The 23092-nt window shown below is 37.1% G+C and overlaps 1 protein-coding gene across 5 annotated transcripts in view; it reads left to right on the top strand.

The window, feature by feature from the left end:
* LOC106878847 (laminin subunit alpha) overlaps positions 1-23092 on the top strand; it is a 250341-nt gene that overhangs the window by 156807 nt on the left and 70442 nt on the right. For all 5 annotated transcript variants that reach the window (XM_089357441.1, XM_089357440.1, XM_089357439.1 and 2 more), the window contains 8 exons: positions 1373-1478; positions 4089-4247; positions 6873-7060; positions 10859-10975; positions 13272-13432; positions 14402-14540; positions 16838-16928; positions 21112-21213. In XM_089357441.1, the coding sequence (XP_089213567.1) occupies positions 1373-1478; positions 4089-4247; positions 6873-7060; positions 10859-10975; positions 13272-13432; positions 14402-14540; positions 16838-16928; positions 21112-21213 (1063 nt within the window). The remainder of the gene's footprint in view (positions 1-1372; positions 1479-4088; positions 4248-6872; positions 7061-10858; positions 10976-13271; positions 13433-14401; positions 14541-16837; positions 16929-21111; positions 21214-23092) is intronic.

The raw sequence follows: 23092 nt of genomic DNA, 5'->3' as shown, positions 1-23092 counted from the left end.
ATGAGGGCCTCTGGCAATTACATATTACATTAGCTACACACTGGGGGCTCTAGCAACTGCACATTCAACCATTAACAGTGTGTGGAGGTTCTTCTAGCAGCTGTACATTCAACTATGAGCAACACATTTGGGGAATCACAGACAAGCCAACAAGAGAGTCTCTGTGCAGTTGTTTGACCTGTTGGAAACAGCAGCCAAATCCTGTCATATCACACACTATCATCTGCATTAACAGTTCATTTTGAAAGAAGTCTTAGATACATGAAACTTACATCAGGATGGTCATGACCAGGGACCAGGTCACACTTAATCTTGTTTACTCAACTAAGGCTAATATGTGGTTAAATAATGACTGCTTTCAGACCAACACAAAATACCAGCAAACACATGCACATGCGTAAGTATGTGTGCATGCACACACACACACACATACACTCTTGGAGGGTTTGCCAGCTTCTGTCAAACCATCCAACTCATGCCAGTTTGGAAAAAAGACATTAAATGATGATGATGATGGTGATGGTGATTGTATGCTGAAACATTATCCTTTTCTACTCTAGGCACAAAACCCGAAATTTTGGGGGATGGGGGGGGGGCAGTCGATTAGATTGACTCCAGTACACAACTGGTACTTAATTTTTATATCCCTGAAAGGATGAAAGGAAAAGTCGACCTCAGTGTAATTTGAACTCAGAGCAAAAAGACAGATGAAATACTGCTAAGCATTTCACCCGGCGTGCTAATGATTCTGCCAGCTCACCACCTTATGAAATATTATCCTGTACATACCACACAATAAAGCATCACCGTTCAATGAAATACATTGTGTAATGTAGTCCAAAAGCTAAATGAAGAATCACATATGCAATAAATACAGAGTATTCATTACTCACTACAAGTGGCATGTCTCTGAAGAAGTTCACTTCACCATTTCATGGTTTCATGTTTCATTCCATCATGTACCACCTTAGACAAATGTTTTCTACCATAACCTCAGCTGATCTACACCAGACATGAAGAGACCCTTTTTGAGAAATGGGTTGCATGAAACATGGCTCATCATCAGACCTTAAATGTCTTCAGCAGAGTCCACACCTTTACAAGCATTTAGATCGGTTCTCTGGTCTGAGACTCTGTAAATGGTTATAAAAACTTCTACCCTTCTTCCTCTGATTAGTACATGGGAAGTAAAATTAAAAGATCATAATCCCATGGCTGCTTTTATGCCAGAAGATCTGTTCAGGAACAACAAGAGTAACTTATGCTGCCTATGGCATCAGTTACTACTTTTGCTATCATTGCAATTGTAAATAATAATTATAATATTTCACGTGTTACTTTCTTAACAGAATTTTCTGTCATTTTGTTCCAGGCTAAAAGACTAAATGATTCTGCTACCAGTTTACTTGATGACGGAAAAGAATTGAAGAAGTTGGCCAAATTACCAGAAATGAAAGGTTTAATGGCTGACATCATAAGTAAGTATTAATTAATAATGAAATATTACTATACTTAATCGTATATTAATAGGCACTGGCATAGATGTGTGGTTTAGAAGTTTGCTTCCCAACTACATGATTTCAGATTTAGCCCTGCTGCATAGCACTTGGGCACATGTCTTCTGCTATAGCCCCAGGGTGACAATGTCTTGTAAGTGTGTCCTGTAGATGGAAACTGAAAGAAGCCTGTGTGTTTCTATCTCCTTCTCTTGACATTATGTGATAGTTGTAAATGAATGTCTCAAGCAGTGAAATTAATTTCTAATATTCTGTGAAAACATGAAAATGTCTTTTTAACAAAAAACAAAACAAAACAAAAGATGGTGCTAGTACCACAGAAAAAGCATTCACACTACTCTTTAGAGTGGTTGGTGTTAGGAAGGGCATCCAGCTGTAAAAACCATGCCAAAGTGGACAGTGGAACTTAGTGCTGTCCTCTGGCTTACCAACTCCTCTAAAACTATCCAACCCATGCCTACATGGAAGACAGATATTAAATGATGATGATAATGATGTCTGGCCATAGGGAAATATTACCTTGTTTAGAAAAGGTGAAGAGTGATGACAGCCGTAGAAAATCTCCTTCAATAAACTCTGTTCAGCCTATGGATAAGTGAATGTTAAAATGATAATGAGGATGAAATGTACAATTATAGTTGGACACATGAATCATTATTGGGCTGGGAGCATTAGTGAAGAGTACAACCAGTTTTAGATAAACTAAAAGCCTGGAGTGCTGTCAGACAGGTTTGTCTGAGATGCATGTAGAGCAATGGGACTATTTTGCATGTGTCTGATCATTACTGAGATATAGATTTATTTCAAACAGCTGTGTGTAGGGTGGGTCTAACCAGTGGCCAAGCCTATCATAAAGATTACTTCACTGCCCTTTAACAAAAATACAGGCAAGTAGTTTTCCTTTGACTGCTGACTATAGAGAAAGAGGTTGTGTGGTGAATGAGGTTAAGAGGACTGAAGACACACTTTTCTCTTCAGTCAATCCCTCACTGACTATTTTAAAGTTCCACTTAGAAAGAAAAGAAGTTGAGAGTGAAGAAGGAGCAATAGAGTATTTAACTTAGCCCTTTAGCATTCAGATTACTCTATCAAATCTAATGCTTATTTGTTCACATTGTTTTAAATTAATCATGCATTGTCTCATAGATTTCAAAGATGTAATTGTTTGTTTTTAGAATAACATTGTAGGATAGATGTGAAAGACTGGATTTGGTTGCTTTGAACATAAAACAGATAGAATATATGGGCTGGATATGACCGGTTTGAATGCTAACGGATTAATTGACCAATGAATTGTTTGGGGGCTGGAAGTATTAGTGAGGAACACTACCAGTTTTAGGGAAACTATACAGGCACAGAGTATCAAGATGGGCCTGTCTGAACATTACTAAGTTATGAAGTTAATGTCAGACGGATGATGTTGAATGTAACGTGGATCCAGCCATTGCTCCACTGCACTCCTTTAATCAAATAAGTTGGCAGTATTCTTTTGTCTGGTGGCTGTAGGGAAAGAGGTGTGATGCATGAGGCTGAGAGGACTGAAAACATACTTTCCTCTTCAAACAGGTTCTCATGAACCTCTTTTTTAAAGTTTCATTTAGAAAGGAAGATGAAAGTGAAGAGAGAGTTGCTCTCTTTCAGTAATTTTTTTTCTTTTTCAAAAGTGTGTCAGAGGTGAAAATTGGCAAGAGTGAATGACTCTGTTCTTAGTAAGCAGCAGTAAGTTGGAGAACAACTGTTGAAAAAGGGAACTTGCTTTCGCTAGTCAGGAGAACCTAGATCTATAGAGTTCCTATATACCTTTAGTTGGAGTTCCTCAATATCAAAAAGACTTTATTATCACCCAAAAGTATTTTTTATATCTCATTCAATTTTTTCCCCACCTCATAAGATTTCTTTGTAAACCTGACATTTTTTGTAACCTGCAATAAAAAATATCCAATCTCACTTTTGACTGCCTCAGTCAATACTGTATTTGTTTTTACCCATTTCTTCTCTGTTCACCCTTTTTAGGTACTGGCCATGTAAGAGCTTTCCTTACCATAGCATAACAATATGTAATAACAATTTTCAGCTTTTTTTTTTTAGATTTTTAATCATTTCTGTTGGTTTTTTTTTCTGCCTCCTCCTTACAACTGCCCTTTACATTTTCAACATAGATTTTGTTCATATTTTGTAATTGTGATTTAATGTTTTCTGAGTTCAGATTCCACTAGGGTTGACTTTGCTTTTCATCCTTTCGGAGCTGGTGAAAGAAGAACTAGTTGAACACTGGGGTTGCTATAATCAACTAACCTTCTACTTCTAGTTATTGAAGTACTATCGTGCTGAAGTACAATGAGTACAGTTACTGGAGTGATAGACTGGCTTCAACTCAAGTTGACTTGTGATTTAAAATTCCTGTGAAGAAGATGGACTCAAAGACTGTTTCTCAAAACTGTTTCTTAGTAGAGTAATTCCATTCGTTATATAAGTGTGCGTGTGTGTGTGTGAAGATTAAACATGTATCCATGTATCTTTACTAAAACTTAATGAATTTTTTTATTCCAACCCCTCCTCTTATGTTTTCAGATATGATCAACTATATCAGACAGATCAATATAGGTGAAAAACAAGAAACCCTGGAACAGTTGTTGGAAAAAGCTCATAAACTTAAGAAGGCAATTATTGACAGAAACTTCATGAAACCTCAGCAAAAATCTGAAAAGGAGTTGGATGAAGCTAACAAAAGTAAAAATGATTTATACTCTATTTTAAGTTTATTAGATGCATGCACACACACACACACACACACAAATACACACTTGTACACACATATACATACACATTAACACACACTCACACAGACATCCATAGACATATATACACACATGCACATACTCACACACACGCACACACACATTCATCCATATTCACATACACATGGAAACACACATTCACTAACATTCACACTCTCACACATATAAACACATCACATACACTCACATGATGATGGCCATCCACTCGTGACCAAGGAAGACCATTGCTGACCTTCAGGAACATTGTGCGCTCTAGGACTAACTTATATTTTGCATTTGCGGTTCCGTTGGTGGCTAATGAGCCCTGCTCTTGACAAGCATACAAGACTGCAAACATTGCAGATTAAGCTTTCCCCATTCACTATATGAGCCGTGCGCTTTCGTGCAGCTCACTTAAGTTCTTCATGCTGGTTACATGCTCTCTCAAAAGTGTCGATCCCCTCCTTAACCTGCTTCCTCCATCTGTGGCGATGACAGGCATTGTTCTCCCAGTCAGTGTCCTGCATATCACAGGCCTTTAATGAGGACTTGACACAGTCCTTGCATTGCAGCCTTGGTTTCTGCTGGAGTCTCCTTCCATTCACAAGTTCTCCATATAGCATCTGCTTAGGAATCTTGCTATCCTTCATTCTGATAAGGTGTCCAGTCCAACGTAACCGGTGCTTGTGCACCATTGCCTCAATACTCAAGATATCAGCTCTCCTCAGGACCTGTGTGTCTGGAATTTTTGAAGTCCAGCCAACATTGAGAATGTGTCTGAGACATCTCTGATGAAAGCATTCAAGGACCCTTACCTGACGTTTTTACAGAGTCCATGTCTCACATGAGTAGAGGAGCGATGTCAGTACACGTGCATGGTACACAGCAACTTTTGTTTGCCTTGCTATGCCATGCTGGGACCAGACACGAGACTGAAGAGACCGGAGGAATTAGTTGCTCTCTGCAGCCTGAAAGATATTTCCTCATCCAGGGAGCAAGAACAGCTGAGTGTGCTGCCCAGGTAGACAAACTTGTCTACTACCTTCAGAATTGTTCCTTCAACCAAGATAGCTGGTTTCACATATGGATTTCCTGGTGCAGGCTGGAACATTACAACAGTCTTGTCCAGGCTAATGCCAAGTCCAAATGCCTTGCAAGAAGCAGAAATGCAATTCATGAGTATTTGCATGTCATCCACTGTATGAGTGACTAAGTCACAGTCATCTGCATAAAGGAGGTCACGAATAATAGACTGGAGAACCTTTGAATTGGCAGCAAATCGGCGAAGATTAAAGAGGCGGCCAGAAGATCGATATCTGACATAAATTCCCAGAGAGCTAACCTTAGCAAAAGCATGAGTAAAAGCAGCAGCAAAGTACAAAGAAAAGAGAGTTGGGGCAAGGATGTCACCCTGCTTGACACCATTCTCTTTTTTTTTTTTATTCGGAAGTCCTGCGGCGATGGGAAGGTGGTGAAGCATGCAACACTGACGGGTCGGAAGCATGTAGTCAGCGACCTGCATGTAGGTGACCCATGCTAGATATAAAGTCGTCTCCTTGTCGCCCAATAGCAGAATGCGTAAAAGCAATAAATAAATAAATAGAAATAATATTAGACTCAGTTTGTTACTAAGTCTAATGAACAGATGATGTGTCATTCATCCATTTCTGTGTAGGCCTTATTAGTTTCCTTATCTTTGCTTCATTGCTGACTTTCTCTTTTATACATTGAATTCCTTTTGTCCGTCCCTCAACCTCTTGTCCTTGTTTGCAACCCTTTCTGTCATCCATTTACATTGTATATCCAGTACAACAGAAATACATTTCTTTTGTTTTTGGTTTGTTTCTGTATCTAATTAAAGACAGTTGACTGTACATTTTTTCTTATATCTTGAGAGGGTCATTACACCAATGATAAACACATGGAATTGTCCAATTTCACTTCTTTATTACTAGTCAGTTGGTTAGTTATTTAACTAAATAAATAATTGATTGCTTACTTAACCCTTTAGCATTCAGATTACTCTATCAAATGTAAGGCTTATTTATTTACATTGTTTTGAATTTATCCTCATTATCTTGTAGCCTTGAGATTTCGATTATGTGGCTGTATATTTTTTAGACTAACATTGTAGGCTAGGTGTAAGAGGTTGGATCTAGCCAGTTTGAGCACAAAACAGGGAGACCATTTTGGCCAGATGTGGCCGGTTTAAATGTTAAAGGGTTAATTGGTTGGTTAATCTCAGCAGACCTGGAGGAGAGCGGGCATGTCATTTATGAGGTTATGAATGGTGATCAAAGGACTTTGGCAAACAACTGATTGATTGATTAACCGACTGATTATGCAAGCAATCAGTTAGTTAGGTTTTTAAATAACTAACCAAGTGACTAATAATAAAAAAAATGAAATGGAACCTGTCCATGTGTTTACTATTAATATAATCACCATCTCAAGGTACCACAAAATTTGTTTCAACTCACAAATTTACAGCAAGAATCTTGCACACCAAAGGCAAAAGTGTAATAGACTTTATATTTTGTTTATGTTTCAATTGATTTTCTTGAAATTTCCCTTGTAGCTATGCACAAAGTCAATCAACTAATGCAGCCAGTTATTAAAGAGCAAAAGAAACTCAATAGAACAAACGAAAAAATCAATGATATGACAAAGAGACTGATGGCAATTGCTAAAGATATCAAGAATAGTAAAATGAATTCTGTTACTGCTTTGAGAATGCTAAAGGCCTTAGAACACAGCAAAGATTTGGTAAGTTTTTATGTATCAAATTACTCTGTTATATTGCTATATATATAGACACAGACATAACTGTGAGATTAAGAAGCCAACTTTGCAACCATGTCATTTTGGGGTCCAGTCCCACTGAGTGGCATCTTAAGCAAGTGTCTTGTACTGTGACCCTTGTAAGCAATTATATTCTACTGTAAGCCTTGTAATGAATTTGATAGATGGAAAATATGTGAAAGCTTGTTATGTGTGTATCATCCTCATCATCATCCTTTAACATCTGTTTTACATGCTGACATGGGTTGGACGATTTGTCCAGAGCTGACTGGCTGAAGAGTTGCACCAGGTTCAGTCTGATTTGGCTTGGTTTCTATGGCTGGATGTCCTTCTTAACACCAACCGCTTTACAGTGTGTGCTGGGTGCTTTTAATGTGGTACCAGCATGAGTGCTTTTCACATGGTACCAGCACAGAACTCTTGAAGGCCAGTACTCTTCACCAGGAGGAGTGGCCTTAACACTTCTGCCATGGAGAAACGGTATCTCAGTCCATTATCATCTTGTTCAAAAGGTTCAGATTCCTGAGGTTGTCTATTAATATCTTTTTGGTTCTCTCTCTTCCATGAGTTCTATACACTTTGAGATATCAGCATTTCTTTATGAAGCTGTTGACATTCATCCACTTCACATGACCAAACTACTGCAGTCTTTTCTCTTACACACTGCATCTGATTCCTCTTATGCCTAACTTCTCACTTAATACACTAGCACTTTGTCACATATGTACACTTACATTACACATCCAGCAGAGTATACTAGCCTCATTCCTCTCTAACTTTTGCATGTCCTCTGCATTCAGGGCCCACGTCTCATCATCATGTAAAGTTGCTGTTTGTATACATGCATCATACAATCTTCCTGTCACTTGGAGAGAGAAACCATTGGTTGCCGACATGAGTAAAAGCTCTCTGAATTTTCTCCATCCTATTCTTCTAGCTATTACACTCTCCATACATCTTCCCCCATGACTAACTTGGTCCCCTAAGTAGCAGAAATTATCAACTACCTCAAAAGAGGCCCCCCCCCCCAGCAATTGAGAATGTGTGTGTGTGTTTTTTTTTAATTCAGCAAAAAATACTAACAGATAAATGACCAAACTTAAAAAATCAGTACTGAGGTTGATTTGTTCAACTAAACCATCAAGGTACCCCAACATGTCTGCAGCTCATTGATTGAAACAAGTCAAACATAAATGATAATATTTACTTTTGTTAGGACAATAAACTGGTAAGTTCTGAGTTCAAATCTAACCAGAATTGATTTACTTCTGTTCATTAAGTACCTGAAAATTTAAAGAGTGGATTTTTTTCTAACAAATATATTCTTTAAACATATGCCTTGTCCAAAAAACTTTACTAAACTTTTGCAAAAGGTCAAATGTTAACTCTTGTACTTTGGAGAAATAATATATACATTTTTAAAATAAAATTTTTAAAACATATAGTTAATGAAAAAATTTTTTGATTTAAAAGCAATAATTTCTCACAGTTGTGGCTGTGTGGTAATAAGTTTGCTTCCCAACAACAAGGTTCCAGGTTTGGTCCCACTGTGTGTCACCTAGCAAGTGTCTTCTACTATGGTCCTAGACTGACCAAAGTTTTGTTAGTGGATTTGGTGGGTGGAGAGTGAAAGAAGCCTGTGAAATACATTTATATGTATACATACACACACACACATACGTATGCATGTATATATCTGTGTGTATCTTTGTGATTGTGTATTCCTCACCCTCACTTGACAACCAGTGCGGGTAAGTTACATCCTCATAACTTTGCAGTTCAGCATAAGTTCAATAGAATAAGCATTAAGCTTATAAGAGTAAGTATTGGGGTCGATTACTTTGACAAAAACCCTTTCAAGGCAGTGCCCCAGCATGGCTGCAGTCCAATGGTTGAAACAACTAAAAGATACAAAATAAAAGAAAATACTTAACAAAATTGAAAAAATGCAATAAAAATTCCGTAATATTATATGGATATACAGTTCTATATTTAAGAGATGAGGAATTATGTACATTATTTGCATTATTTACATTTGATGGATATTTGTCCTCATCTTGTTTGTTGTGAGTGTGTCTTGTGTATTGTGTGTTTGCTGTACAATGTCTTCTGTTTTACTATTCTTCCTTTTCTTTTTGGGGCTTTTCGAGGATGTATTTACTATTTCCTTTCTCTTTCTTTTGGGTACTTCTGCAAATCCTTCTTGTGTCTTCTATACACTTCTCCTGGGCTGGGCTTGTCATTTCGGCATTCTGACTTTGTTCATGCTGGTTTTCTTTGGTTTCATTGTTTATCTGGGGGCACTTTATTTTGATGTGTCCCTTTTCTCCACAGTGGTAGCATGTTGGAGGTCTTCCTTCTACCACCACTCTCAGCCTTATGTCCTCAGGTAGCAACACCTCTTCTATTTCGTTCAGGTTTTGCTGGGTGACCTAGATGACCATTTCCAGGTCGTAACCCCTTCATTTTCTTTGTTCTTGCCACTTTTAATATCGTTGCATCTTCGTGGGTTCCGTGTATCACAGCTGCCACCAGCCACACTTCTTCAATTTCCAGTGGTAGCCTGCCTATCCTAATTCTTGCGACTCTTTTACTGCAGTAGGTCAGCAGGAGTACCCATTCTTGTGACCTCAGTGTCACAGTGGAGTGATTTATTGCCTCTTGTTCGGTAGAAAACCTCACCTCCACTGTGCCGTATCTTCTACCTCTAGTGTAGAATGTTGCAACACTCTTTACTTCTTCCAGACATTTCTCTATAGCTTCTTCTGTAACTATCTCAGTCTTCTTACTGGTTGCGGACAGTGTTCTGTAAACTACTGTCCCCCTTTTTGTTTTGTTGGTTAGTTCTTCTGGAGAGGTCAACCTTAAACTTGACCCCTCCTTCTGGATCAGCTCGTTGTACTCTTCCAACTTCTCTGGTTCAGTTCTGACTTCCCGCACTTCCAGTGAATCTGTCGCAGTGATACGTTTTCCAGCTGCTGAAGCATAGTTCCCAGTATGGGCCTGAACTGGTTTGTAATTCATCATTTTTTTCTGAGTCTCTTCACCCCAAAATGGGGAAAAAAAACAACAAACAAAAAACACAGGCCCGCAGGCAAAACAGCAACAGTATTCAACAAAATTGAACAACTTCAATCATAGGCACACCTGCAAGGAAGAACCTTCAACAAAAGATAACACAATTTATCTGCGACAGGAATCACAAATGATTTAACAGCAAATTTTGGTGCATATGACACTGTTCTGCTATCTCCAGCATGCATGTATATTTTTACATTTCAAAACCGTTCCTTTATCCATTCATGGGAGTGTTCAGATTCCACCATAACACACCCAGATTTCTTTGTCAAATGTATTGCTTATTTATTCACAATGTTTTGAATTTATCATACATTATTGTGTAACTTCAGGATTTCAATGGTGTGTTTGCATACTTTTTGAATGACCTTGTAGGGTAGGTGTGATAGTTTGGATATGATCAGCTTTATCAAAAAACAGGTAGAATATGGCTAAAGGGTTAATACTCAAAATCATTTCAAGTGGAGACACCAATGGATCAATATTGACCAACTTGTTGACCTCAGTTCTAATGCTTCCTAGGTTTTTATTTTTATTTTCTTGAATAATAATTAAAACCAGAGGAAGCAGATGAACAGAATAACTCAGGCATATCCATAGAGTCAGTATATTTTAGTTATTCTGGTCCCTAAATTCTTACTATACTCAACATATTATTATTTTTTTTTGTTATATTTTTATCAGGAATTTGAAGAACAGTTGAAAAAGAATATATCAGAAATAAAAAAACTCCAAGATATGACTCAAGATAATCTAACTAAAATTGAAGATGTTGTGGATAATATCAAAAAAAAGAATAAGGTTTGTAAAGAATAAAAAGTTTTGAATGGTACAACAATGCACTATAATACAAAAAATGGACTATATACCTGTTGTAATTTAGTTATCTATAGTCCAATGATATTTCGGAATACAATTCCTTCTTCAGATATTCTTAGATGAAGTTGCTGCTATAATCTGTTTTCCAACAGCTTTTCGTTTTTTTCAGAAGCATCTCAGTAGTTTGTATTTATTATTGATTATAGAAAACAAGTTATCAATTTATCAGATCTTTTTTTATATTCTTGTTTTAAAATTCATTTGCGTTTTATTCATCACCCACATTTTTTTTAAATAACTGTTATAAAAGTGACAAAAAAATATATATTTTTAATAAGAATGTTTAAATTAAGGAAATGTTCTTATGACAGACAAGAAAAACTGGAGTTATTCAAAACGCAGAAGAAAATCCTTGGGTAAACAAAACATGTTAAATTACAGTTGAGTCGAAATGTTGACATTTGTTTTTTGACTGACTAATTAGAAAATTAAACCAAAAATTAATAATAGCGTTGTAGTTAGCTTGAAGCATTGTTGCACAAAAATAGGAAAAGAATAGGGAAATAAAGAAAGCTTCTAACAATGCAGAAGGTTTAATAAAAACCTTATGTTTCAGACACAAAGGTCCATCCTTTGAAGGAAGAGAATCCAAGAAATGTCTAGTTACATCAATTTCATTATTTTATTTTAAACTGCTTGGCATTTGGGTTAGCAGCAGTAGTAGCAACTCTCCAACTGCTGGTGCAAGCAACCCTCCAACTGTTGGTCGTTGTGACATATTTTCACATGGTGGTGGTGTTGGTTGTAACCGCCATGACATATTCATAGGAGCCATCAACCCTCTCCAGTCGACTGTTGAAGTTAATTATATCAGACATTATTAAAAATTCTAGTATATAATATAAAGATGGGGTAATAATGTAAAACATTATTTCTAATGTTTTACAGTTGGTTTAACCCTTTTGTTACTATCTATCTGTTGAAATACATCGCTTTAATTTCAATTAATTTTGAAAATTATAACAAAGTAAAATAACTGTTATTATGAAGCTGGTATTTAGAACAAAAATTAGCATGAAATTTTGATGGAAAATTTTAATTTATATCACTTTAAAACAGGAAGTTTGTTTCATAGTACTAAATGCCAATCCCAGGCAGGTTGGTATCGAAAAGGTTAATATAATAGTCAGAGAGAATAGAAGGAGGATGGGTAGCAAACATTATTTAGCCAAGCATGGGAGACAACTACAAATATTTTTTTATAAGATTTTAGCAGTGGAAGCTCCATCTTGCTTGCTGGTGTTGTAGCAACTGACTTGCTGTTTGAAATAGTCATAAAAACCATTGGGTTGCAAAATGAAATTCATTAATTAAAAAGAGTTATTTGAGAACAAGTATAACCTTGCTTGTAGTTTCAAGTAAGTATGTAGTTGTGAGCAGAGACACTCTTTAGGCTCTCCCACTTTTTTATCAGAGGAACAGCAAGGATGTGATAGCTGGAGGAAGAGAGGGCTGTTCTATTACTGGGTTGGTACTCATTTTCAGCTGAATAGATTGGGACAACATAAAATGGAGAGCCTTGCTCAAGGATACAATGTGAGGCCCAGTCCATGATTTGAATTCACAACCTTATGATTGAGAGGCTAACACCCCAACCACTTGGCTATTTATAATTTAACTATAAATGGTCACTGGGTATTTATATAAATAATAAAATGTTAAATTTAATTATTTATGTGTTCAACACCAGAAAAATACCCACTGTTCACATAAGTAATGATTTTGGTTAAGCTGAAGAACTATTATTTAAATGTTTAATCAGGTTAGTTTTCCCTATTTCCACTTACAAGCCATAGGCCAACTCTCAGCTAAAGTACAAACACACATCCTAGGTGTTTTGATGTAGGATAGAGAGCCAACTGTCAACAGCCAACATCTAACTCCTCATCTATCACAACTGACAGCTATACCATTATCTATCAAAGCCAACAACTATACCTTTGTCTATTGCAGCTAATCCTTCATTCATCATATCCAACAGCTATACCTTTGTCTGTCATTGCCAATAGCCATACTTCCATCTATCACAGCCAACAGCCATATCTATTTTTGTTACAGCCAACAGCTATATCTTTGTTTATCTCAGTGGACAGTTAGATCTTCAGCTATCACAGTTCACAACTATACCTTTGTCTATCATAAAACCCTGCATCCTTTTTATATAGTCTCAATCAAGACCAATATGATTTTGTTTTTCCCTTTTTTTTTATCATCTCAGATGCTACCAAAACTGCTTTCCAGGCTTGATGCAGCCATAAATCGACTACGTTTTGATGTGGCAAATGAACATGACACCAAAATTAAGCCAGTGAAAGATTTGGTTGAGAAAGCTCTTAACCATTCAGACTCTCTTGTTGATGCCTTTGACCTTATACAGAAGTAAGTATTATTATTATTAATTAGACTTCACACACACATGCACACACACACACACACACACACACACACACACACACACACACACACACACACACACACACACACACACACACACACACATGCATGCATGCATGCACACGCACACACACTCACATTTATATACAAGGGCATGCTGAAAAGTTCTTGACTTTAAGGGTATCACAAAAGGCCTGGTTGGACCAACCATCTGAGTTCTTTTACAGGGCTTAGAAAAACTGAAGGACAGGTGCAATAAGTGTGTGAATCTGAGAGGGCAATTTGTTGAATAAAATCATAATTAATCCTCCTGTATTTTCTTTTACCCAAATCCAGGAACTTTTCAGCACGCCTTTGTTTATGCCAGCATGGGTATGACAATTCAAGAGGCTGGAAGATCATGACTTCCCCCAATGTTTCATTTTTAATCTGTTTATATGTATGGTTGGCAGCCCTTCATAACATCAACCATTTTACAATATTAGGCAGGTGGTGGGGTCCTATTGCAAAATTGCCAATATACATTGTTTAGTTCTATATATTATTTTGAAGACGTATATTGTTCATATATTCTTTGAAGTACATGTCATTTAATATAAGTGCAGATATAGTGTTGTTAAAAATGTCACTTTGTAGCCATTTACTTCTTTTATCTCACTCTTGCTCTCATCCATGCTTCTCTCTGTCTCCTTTACCCCCTCTCTCTCTCTGCACTCTTCCTTATCTTTCTGTCTCTCTCTTTCTCATCTATACTCTTAATTTATTACCTCTCTTTTCCTTTTCTCTCTTTCATTCATACTCTTTATTTATTTCCTTCCCTCTGTTATCTACACTCTTCATTCATCTCTCTCTCTTTCTCTTTCTCTACCTTTCTCCCCCACCACCTCTCAGCTCCTGATCTCATTTATCAAATATCAGCCATCAGTCTAATATGTGTTTCTCCTCCATTTACAGACAATACTTCACATTTAAAAACCAGTCTGATCCATCTCTTGATGCTGCTACAGCATATAAGAAAATAGTTGATTCCATTAATGAAGCACAGAAAGCAGCCAAGAATGCCCTCAATAAAAGCACTATAGCACAGAAAGAGGTAAGACATTGTCCAAACTCTGAAAATCACAAGAACCTGTAAAACCAACGATCAAAGGTCCTTCCCAAACCATAAACTCATGAGGCCAGTTTCCCAGATACTGTGGAATATATATATTCCACCTATGCCTGGGATGGAATGCTGATCTGTTGCAGGATTTTTCATTTTTGCCAGCTGAGTGGACTGTAGCAATGTGAAATGCATTGTTTTTCCCAAGAACACATTGCCTAGTCTACAAATCAAAACCACAATCTAATGATCATGAGTGCAATACCCTAACCACTAAGCTATGCACTTCCACTTTTGTCTTAACATAGAATAAGTTCTTTGTAAATGGTACTTCCAATAAAGAAAACCAAATAAAACATGTGTTTGGTAAATGCAACAAGAAAATATGTAAAGTAAGCATAAAGATATTATTTCCATATGTCAAAAAATTGATATCAATAAACACAGTTTCAAAAGCTTTACACATAGAAGCCTGAAAATATTCAACTATTAGCTTTACAATAAAAATACATACAAATATTATTTCATAACTTATAAACAGCACAACATTAAAAAAAAATCGTTACAATTTAAATTACTTTAATAAAAAAAAATTCTGTTTACACATATGACATCTGTGGAACATCTGGTGCCTTGGCTATATATATATATATATATATATATATATTGGTTAGGAAGCTTGCTTCCCAGCGACATGGTTTCGGGTTCAGTCCCACTGCGTGGCCCCTAGGGCAAGTGTCTTCTGCTATAGCCTCAGGCCGACCGAAGCTTTGTAATTGAATTTGGTAGGCAGAAGTTACTACTGAGTGTGTAAGTGCTTGTGCCTCCTAACAGAGAGGGAATATATATATATATATATATATATATATATATATATGTGCACGCACACACACACAATCTTACTTCCCAAATAGCACTCCATTTTTCTGTTTTTATAATTATCCTTTGTCTATATAACTATCTATTTATCAATCCATCCAGCCATCTTCTTAACTTCTACTGATCTGTCTGCCTATCTATCTATCTATCTATCTATCTATCTATCTATTTATACCTATCTGTCTATCTTTCTAACTATCCATCTCTTCTACCATTTACTTTTGCTTCCTATTTCTCTCTCAAGCACAAAACAAGTTAAGCTCTTAACATCATCATCGTTTAACGTCCGCTTTCCATGCTAGCATGGGTTGGACGATTTGACTGAGGACTGGTGAAACCGGATGGCAACACCAGGCTCCAGTCCGATTTGGCAGAGTTTCTACAGCTGGATGCCCTTCCTAACGCCAACCACTCAGAGAGTGTAGTGGGTGCTTTTACGTGTCACCCGCACGAAAACGGCCACGCTCGAAATGGTGTCTTTTAGGTGCCACCCGCACAAGCCAGTCCAGGGGCACTGGCAACGATCTCGCTCGAAAATCCTACAGGAGCCAGTCAGGCGGTACTGGCAACGGCCACGCTCAAAATGGTGCATCTCATGTGCCACCCGCACAAGAACCAGTCCAGGGGCACTGGCAACGATCTTACTTGGCTTGCCGGGTCTTCTCACGCACAGCCCATTTCCAAAGGTCTCGGTCCGTAGTCATCGCCTCGGTGAGGCCCAATGTACGAAGGTCTTGCCTCACCACCTCAGCCCAGGTCTTCCTGGGCCTACCTCTTCCACGGGTTCCCTCAACTGTTAGGGTGTGGCACTTTTTCACGCAGCTATCCTCCTCCATTCTCACCACATGTCCATACCAGCGCAATCGTCTCTCTTGCACGCCACAACTGATGCTTCTAATGTTCAGCTTTTCTCTCAAGATACTTACACTCTGACGGGTATTCACATTGACATTACACATCCAACGGAGCATACTGGCTTCATTCCTTGCGAGCTTACGTATGTCCTCAGCAGTTACAGCCCATGTTTCACTGCCATGTAGCATGGTTGTTCGTACGCATGCGTCATACAGTCTGCCTTTTACTCTGAGTGAGAGTCCCTTTGTCGCCAGCAGGGGTAAGAGCTCTCTAAACTTTGCACAGGCTATTCTTATTCTAGCAGCTACACTTTCAGCGCACCCACCCCCACTACTAACTTGGTCGCCCAGATAGCGGAAGCTATCGACTAAAATGGAACTCTAAATATTTAGCTCCAGGTTTGAATAAATGGTTGTATGACAAGGAATTATTTTGTTTGCTAATGTTTATTTTGTTTACTAATGTTTATTTTGTTTGCTAATGTTTATTTTGTTTACTAATGTTTAATTTGTTTGCTAATGTTTATTTTGTTTACTAATGTTTATTTTGTGTAGCTAAAAGGAGTAAGTGAGGCAGCAAAGAAATCCAAAGATGTGAGCGACAAAAATTTGAAACAAGCCAAGAATGTTGACAACTCTCTGAAAAGTAAGATGTGTTTTAGTTTACAACAATTGCAATTCCTGAAGATATTTTGTTGTTTGGTGTTGACCAAACAAAATTCTGATGAAAGACATCCCAACCATGACCATCTCATCTTTTTTTCCTTTCAGACAAACTGAATCTTGAACTACTTTATTTAATGTGTTCTTTTTATTAAAGATAGTAAGGTGTGATTACACAGAAGACTGGGAAAGAATAACATCACTTGTATGATGGTGATGCTTCCACCACAACAGAATTGGGATCCTAAAACCAAAGCTCCACATAAAAAGCATTGGTGTGGGTGCTGGTACCACATAGAGAGCATTGGTGTGGGTACTGGTGCCATGTAAAAAGCACCCAGTACACTCAGTTGAGAGATTGGCATTAGGAGGAGTGTCAAAACAGACTATGGAACCTTGTGTAGCCTCTGGCCTTGCCTGTTCCTGTCAAGCCATCCAACTCATGCTAACATGGAAAACGGACATTCATTGTTGTTGATGATGATGATGATGTATGATGTCAAGACAATGGCACACATAAACACACATATCATTCTTTTCAGTTTCCATCTACCAAGTTCAATCAACAAAGATTTAGTTGTCGAGTCCAGGATGGAACCCAAGATGACATAGTTGAAAAGCAAGCTTCTTAGCTACACAGCCACACCTTGCACCTAGCCATGCCTGTCTCTTCATAGTAATTGGCAGAACTCATAGACTGGTATGCAGCAAAAGCTGCTGGTTTTGTTTGAATGGAATAGTTTTTTTGTTTTTCCTTTGATGAACATTAAAGAATGAGACTAGTTTAAATTTTTAGCTCTGAAAATTAGAAATTTGTCTTGAAAAATATAGTTTTGTGTTTCAGTAATTATTTTTTAATGTGAGAGAAGATAGAGAATTGGTAATTGATTATATTTAAGTATTGATACAGTATTGATCAACTATAATGGGAAGAAGAGAAACTCATCATCAGCATCACCACTACCATTGTCATCATTACCATCATCACCACCATCATCATCATCATCACCATCATCACTACCACCATCACCACCACCATCATTGTCATCATCATTATCAACATTGCCACCACCAACCCCAACACCATCGTCACCGCCAACTACAACACCATCACTGCCACCACCACTACCGTCATTATCAGTTGCTTTCTATGCTGGCATGGGTTGGACAGGTTGTCACAGTCCTAATTTGAAGTTATTACTCTCCTAGAAGAGACATGGTATTATATTTCACATGATCCATTTGTTTCACATGGTTGAAATGACTTTCCTAACTCCAACCACTTTACAAAGCACACTGGGTATGTTGTATTATGGTATCAACAGTATTCAAGTTGCTTTGTACCCCATAGAGCAAAGGAGTCCTAACTATTTTATATTATCTTCATTTGTTGAGAGTAATGTAACCAACAGAGTGGGAAGAGGGGAGGGCAATTGAATTGAGGACAATGAAGTGAAAGTATGATGGGGGGGGGGACAATGATTGAAGAGATATTGAGTTTAATGTTAAATTAGGTTTTTTTTCATATAACTTGATATAAAAACAGACATTAATATATATATATATATATATATATATATATATATATATATATATATATATTAATATATATATATATTAATGTATATATATATATATATATATATATATTAATATATATATATATTAATGTATATATATATATATATATATATATATATATATATATATATATATATATATATATATATATATATATATATATATATATATATATACAGGGTGCAATGGGTAAATTGTCACCATTTCATATTTTTAATTTTGTGCATACACATTCTTTGTTTTTGGTTTTGTCAACTATACAGTATAGTAGGGTCAGTTAGGCACCATCTGTGAGAAACGACAGCACCATGATGAATTCATTCTGCCAGAAATTTAGAAACATGCTGTTACTGCTTGTCATTTGCACCAGAAGCTCCAATACAAGCATTTCAGAGTGTTTGGATGTCAATCTGAGGACAGTATAGAGGAATAAAAAAAAATGAGACGAGTCTAATGGTGATTACGAAGGTACAGCAGTTTGGAAAACACTCTGATCATTATGTTAAGAAAAGAACTCCTGAACTTGTTGGTGAGATCCAGGCCATGATTGACAACGATCCCTCCAAGTCAATCAGGTCCATTGCCAGGGACATGGGAGTGTCTGAGTTTCTTATCAGGCAGGTAGTGCGTGAAGACATTTGGTATTCCTCATACAAGATTAGAAAGGGCCAAATTTTATCCCAAGCCATCAAGGACAAAAAGAAAGACTGTACTATGAAGCTTTTGAACAAATTCAAGCATTCTCTCCAACCAAACATACTTTGGTTTTTCTCAGACAAAAAAAAAATTCTGCCCAGATCAGATGGTGAACATGCAAAACAACCATTGTCTTGCCATGTCCCCAAAACATGTACCAAGAGTGATAAAAATCAAACATCCAGTCAATATCATGATATTTGGAGTGATCACTAGTGATGGCAACGTTATGCCTCCATTCGTCTTCCCACATGACCTGAGACTCAACATGGAGGCCTGCATCAAGTGCCTGGAGGAGGTAGTACTGCCCTGGATCAAGAGGGTGACTGTTGGAAGACCTTATGTCTGGAAACAGAACTCTTGCAGCATGTCACACAAGCAGGAGAACCCAGTCACAGTTGTCAGACAATTTCTGCAAACACATCACCCCTAACATCTGGCCACCTAACTCCCTAGATTGCAACCCACTTGATTATTATGTGTGGGGTGCAGTTGAGCAAGAGACCAAAGCTCCTTGTAACACCCAAGATGAATTCAAGGCAAGGGTTATGGCAGCATTCACCAACTTAAGCAAGAAGACTGTCCGAAAGATTTGCAGGAGACTCCAAAGTCGTCTGGAGAGTATATCAAGATATTTTTATGTAATTTTTGTAAATATATCCGTTAAAATGAGATGTCAGTGTTATTTTCATTTTACTAACTAATTTTACTATCATACATTGTATTAACCTTTCTGGAACCATTCTTAGATTGTTCCTGGTTCCAAGGTTAAAAACAAAACTTTTGTTTAAAGTGATCGCATTTACCACATTTCATTCTACCACAATTTCATGCAAGGACTGTTTGCCTTATTCCAAACACCAATTTAATCTAATAAATGGGAAAGTTCATCACTTTATTAAATTCTACAAAATTCTTCGTTATTTTAATAATTAATTGAACAGTATGTGTAGAATCAGACATCTCTATCTCTAACTTCATGGGGCAATATGTATACAACTAGTGACACAACTTCCTATATCTTTATCTTTCACAGTCATTAGCTAGCTTCAATGTTTTTTACTATCTCACTCCTTCAGTTTGTTCAACAAATCATTCCTACTCTTTTTCATATCACTACCACCACTGCCACTATCACCATTGTAATCATCATCATCATCTTCATCGTCATCATTTAATGTCCATTTTCCATGTTGGCAAAGATAGAATTTATTAACAGGATCCAATGAGTTTGAGGATTGCATTGTGCTCCAATGTTCACATTGGCATGGTTTCTATAGCTAGATTGCTTAACAGCATGCATTGGGTGCTTTTGTCAATGGCTCTGACACCAGGGAAGTCACACTGCTGATGGCAAGACAAAAATCTTTTTTGAATGAATCAGGGCTACAGACAGTTGAGGAAGGTGATTTTAATGCTAGGAGATGAAAGGTTAAAGTATGAAAGAAGGGACCCAAACCGAGCAAGTTTCCTGCATTAGAAGAACTACATGGTTTCTCATATTTTGACAGGACTGTTAGGAGAAATATTTCATTTCTTTGTGACCTTCTTGAAATATTGTCATAATTGGCTTGAAATCATGATACCATCACATAAAATGATGGCTATTACTTCTACAAGGGGTGCTGAAAAGTTCCTGGCTTTAAGGGTATCGCAAAAAGCCTGGTTGAAAGCCCAATCTTTTGAGTTCTGTTACAGGACTTAGAAAATCTGAAGAACCATTGCAATAAGTATGTGAATCTAATGGGGGAATAGGTTGAACAAAATCATAAGTAACTGATCTACCTGTATTTTCTTTTACCCAAAGCCAAGAACTTTTCAGCAGCAGTCATATGCAAAAACTAAGAATTTACTTTGGTTTAATCGTGTATTTGTTTCATATATTTCAGATTGGGAAAATGCTATTGCTGATGTCAAAAGAAAAGTTGACCAAGTTGATAAGGGAAATGAAGAAATTAGAGATAAACTTGCTTTAATCCAGATCAAACCATGTGAGTTAAAATTCTCTATGAAATTAAAATAGTATTCTACTATGACTGTATACATATGTGTGTTTGTGTGTGTGTGTATTTAAGGAAGTGCTAAACAGTTATAGTATGCAAATTAGTAGATCCAGTTCTCTGAAGGTACTAGATTTGATGTGTATGAGGTCTGGTCAATAAGTATCCAGTCTGTTGCCATAGTAAGGAAGCTAAAGCATGCATAGTAAAGCCACTTGGCACAGATTGACCTTGAACTTTGTGGTGCATGCGCACTGAGTTTTAACATTCTAGCTCACTTCTGCTGTTTACAGCAGTGCTTAGAAGGAAGATGTGTAGTATGTGATTGTCGCATTGGCTATGACAAAGTTGTCATGGTGATACTTGCTCAGAGGCTGACACAAAGTTGCAGAAAGTATATGGAGAGGAGTGTATGAGCTGCACACATGTGTATGAGTGGTACAGGCATTTCCAAGATGATCGAAAAAATGCCAATATTCACAAACGTTCTGGGAGACCCATAACCAGCCGAACTGACAAAAGCCTTGCAGATGTGTGTGCAGCTGTGAGGGGAAATCATCGAATCAACATCGATGAGCTATCAGAGGATGTGCTGATTAGTTACGGTTCAGTTCAGTCCATTATCACTGAAGATTTGGGTATGAGAAGCATGTCTACCAAGTTTGTGCCAAAACTGCTTTCAGTTGACTAAAAAGACATTTGGGTTTCAGTTGCACAAGATCTCCTTGATTGAACAATGAAAACTTTTTGGAAACTTTGCATAGGCCTTTGAACAAGTATCACCAAGCTTTTCGTAAAATTTGATGCAGATTCTCTGCTCAGCTTTCTGTCATGGTCAATGCGACAATCACACGCTACACACCTTCCTTCCAAGCACTGCTGTAAACAGCAGAAGTGAGCTAGCACATTAAAACTTAGTGCACATGCACAGCAGAGTTCAAGGTCAATCTGAACCAAGCAGCTTTAGCTTCATTACTATAGCAACAGTCTGGATACTTACTGATCAGACCACGTATATAAACAGATTGGCTACTTGCTTTTCTGAGATTAGTCAAGTGATGTAGACACCTAATGAGATTCCAATAAAGGTAAAAAATTGATTAAGGCTGTTCATTTTTTCAGTCTAGAAAAAAATATGTAAATTTGCCATGTTTGTATGTCTGCTACATAGCTTTACACATACTTATATTTTATATTAAATGTGTGTGTGTATATATACTATATATATGTATAGAATATAGTTATGGTATAGTCTGTTAAGAACGTAGTAGAGTACATTATAAAGCTCGTCCACCTTCAGATTTATCCTGTGCTATCCAGTAGTAATATCATACGTACTTCCAGGTTTGCGTTTGGGCTTCTGTCATGTGTAAATAGATAACTGAAAGAATTTAAAGTCAACAAGGAGTATGGTTGGACATTTATTTCTACACAGCATAGTTCTCGAGTGCATGTACTTGATTATGCAGCTGTTTCTTTGCATTATGAGATCTAATCGTGTTTCCTGAGGTGTTATGTAAATATTGTGACTGTAAGTTCAAATTCTCAGCTTCAAGAGCAACCTCTTTGTATGTATGTATAGAATATATATATATACACGTATATTTGAATGTATTTGCATATGTATTTTTTCTTAAATTTTAGTGGTTTCAGTCACTAGCTGTTGCAATCCTGTGCTACTGCTTTCAAGGCTTTTTAGCCAATGATATTGACCACCTCATCTCACTCTATTATTTCAGTCTTATACTATTATTTTTAGATATGTATTTTAATGAGTTGCAAAGCAACATTTTGATACAATGCTAGTTTATCGTTTCTTTTTTAATCAGCAATATTGTGCCAAACACACTTACACACATTGTGTGTGTGT

The sequence above is a fragment of the Octopus bimaculoides genome, chromosome 9, assembly GCF_046866305.1.
Source record: "Octopus bimaculoides isolate indiv1 chromosome 9, ASM4686630v1, whole genome shotgun sequence".
Lineage (NCBI taxonomy): Eukaryota > Metazoa > Mollusca > Cephalopoda > Octopoda > Octopodidae > Octopus > Octopus bimaculoides.
Note: the sequence above shows the minus strand (reverse complement) of the source record. Positions and strands in the feature narration are given on the sequence as shown.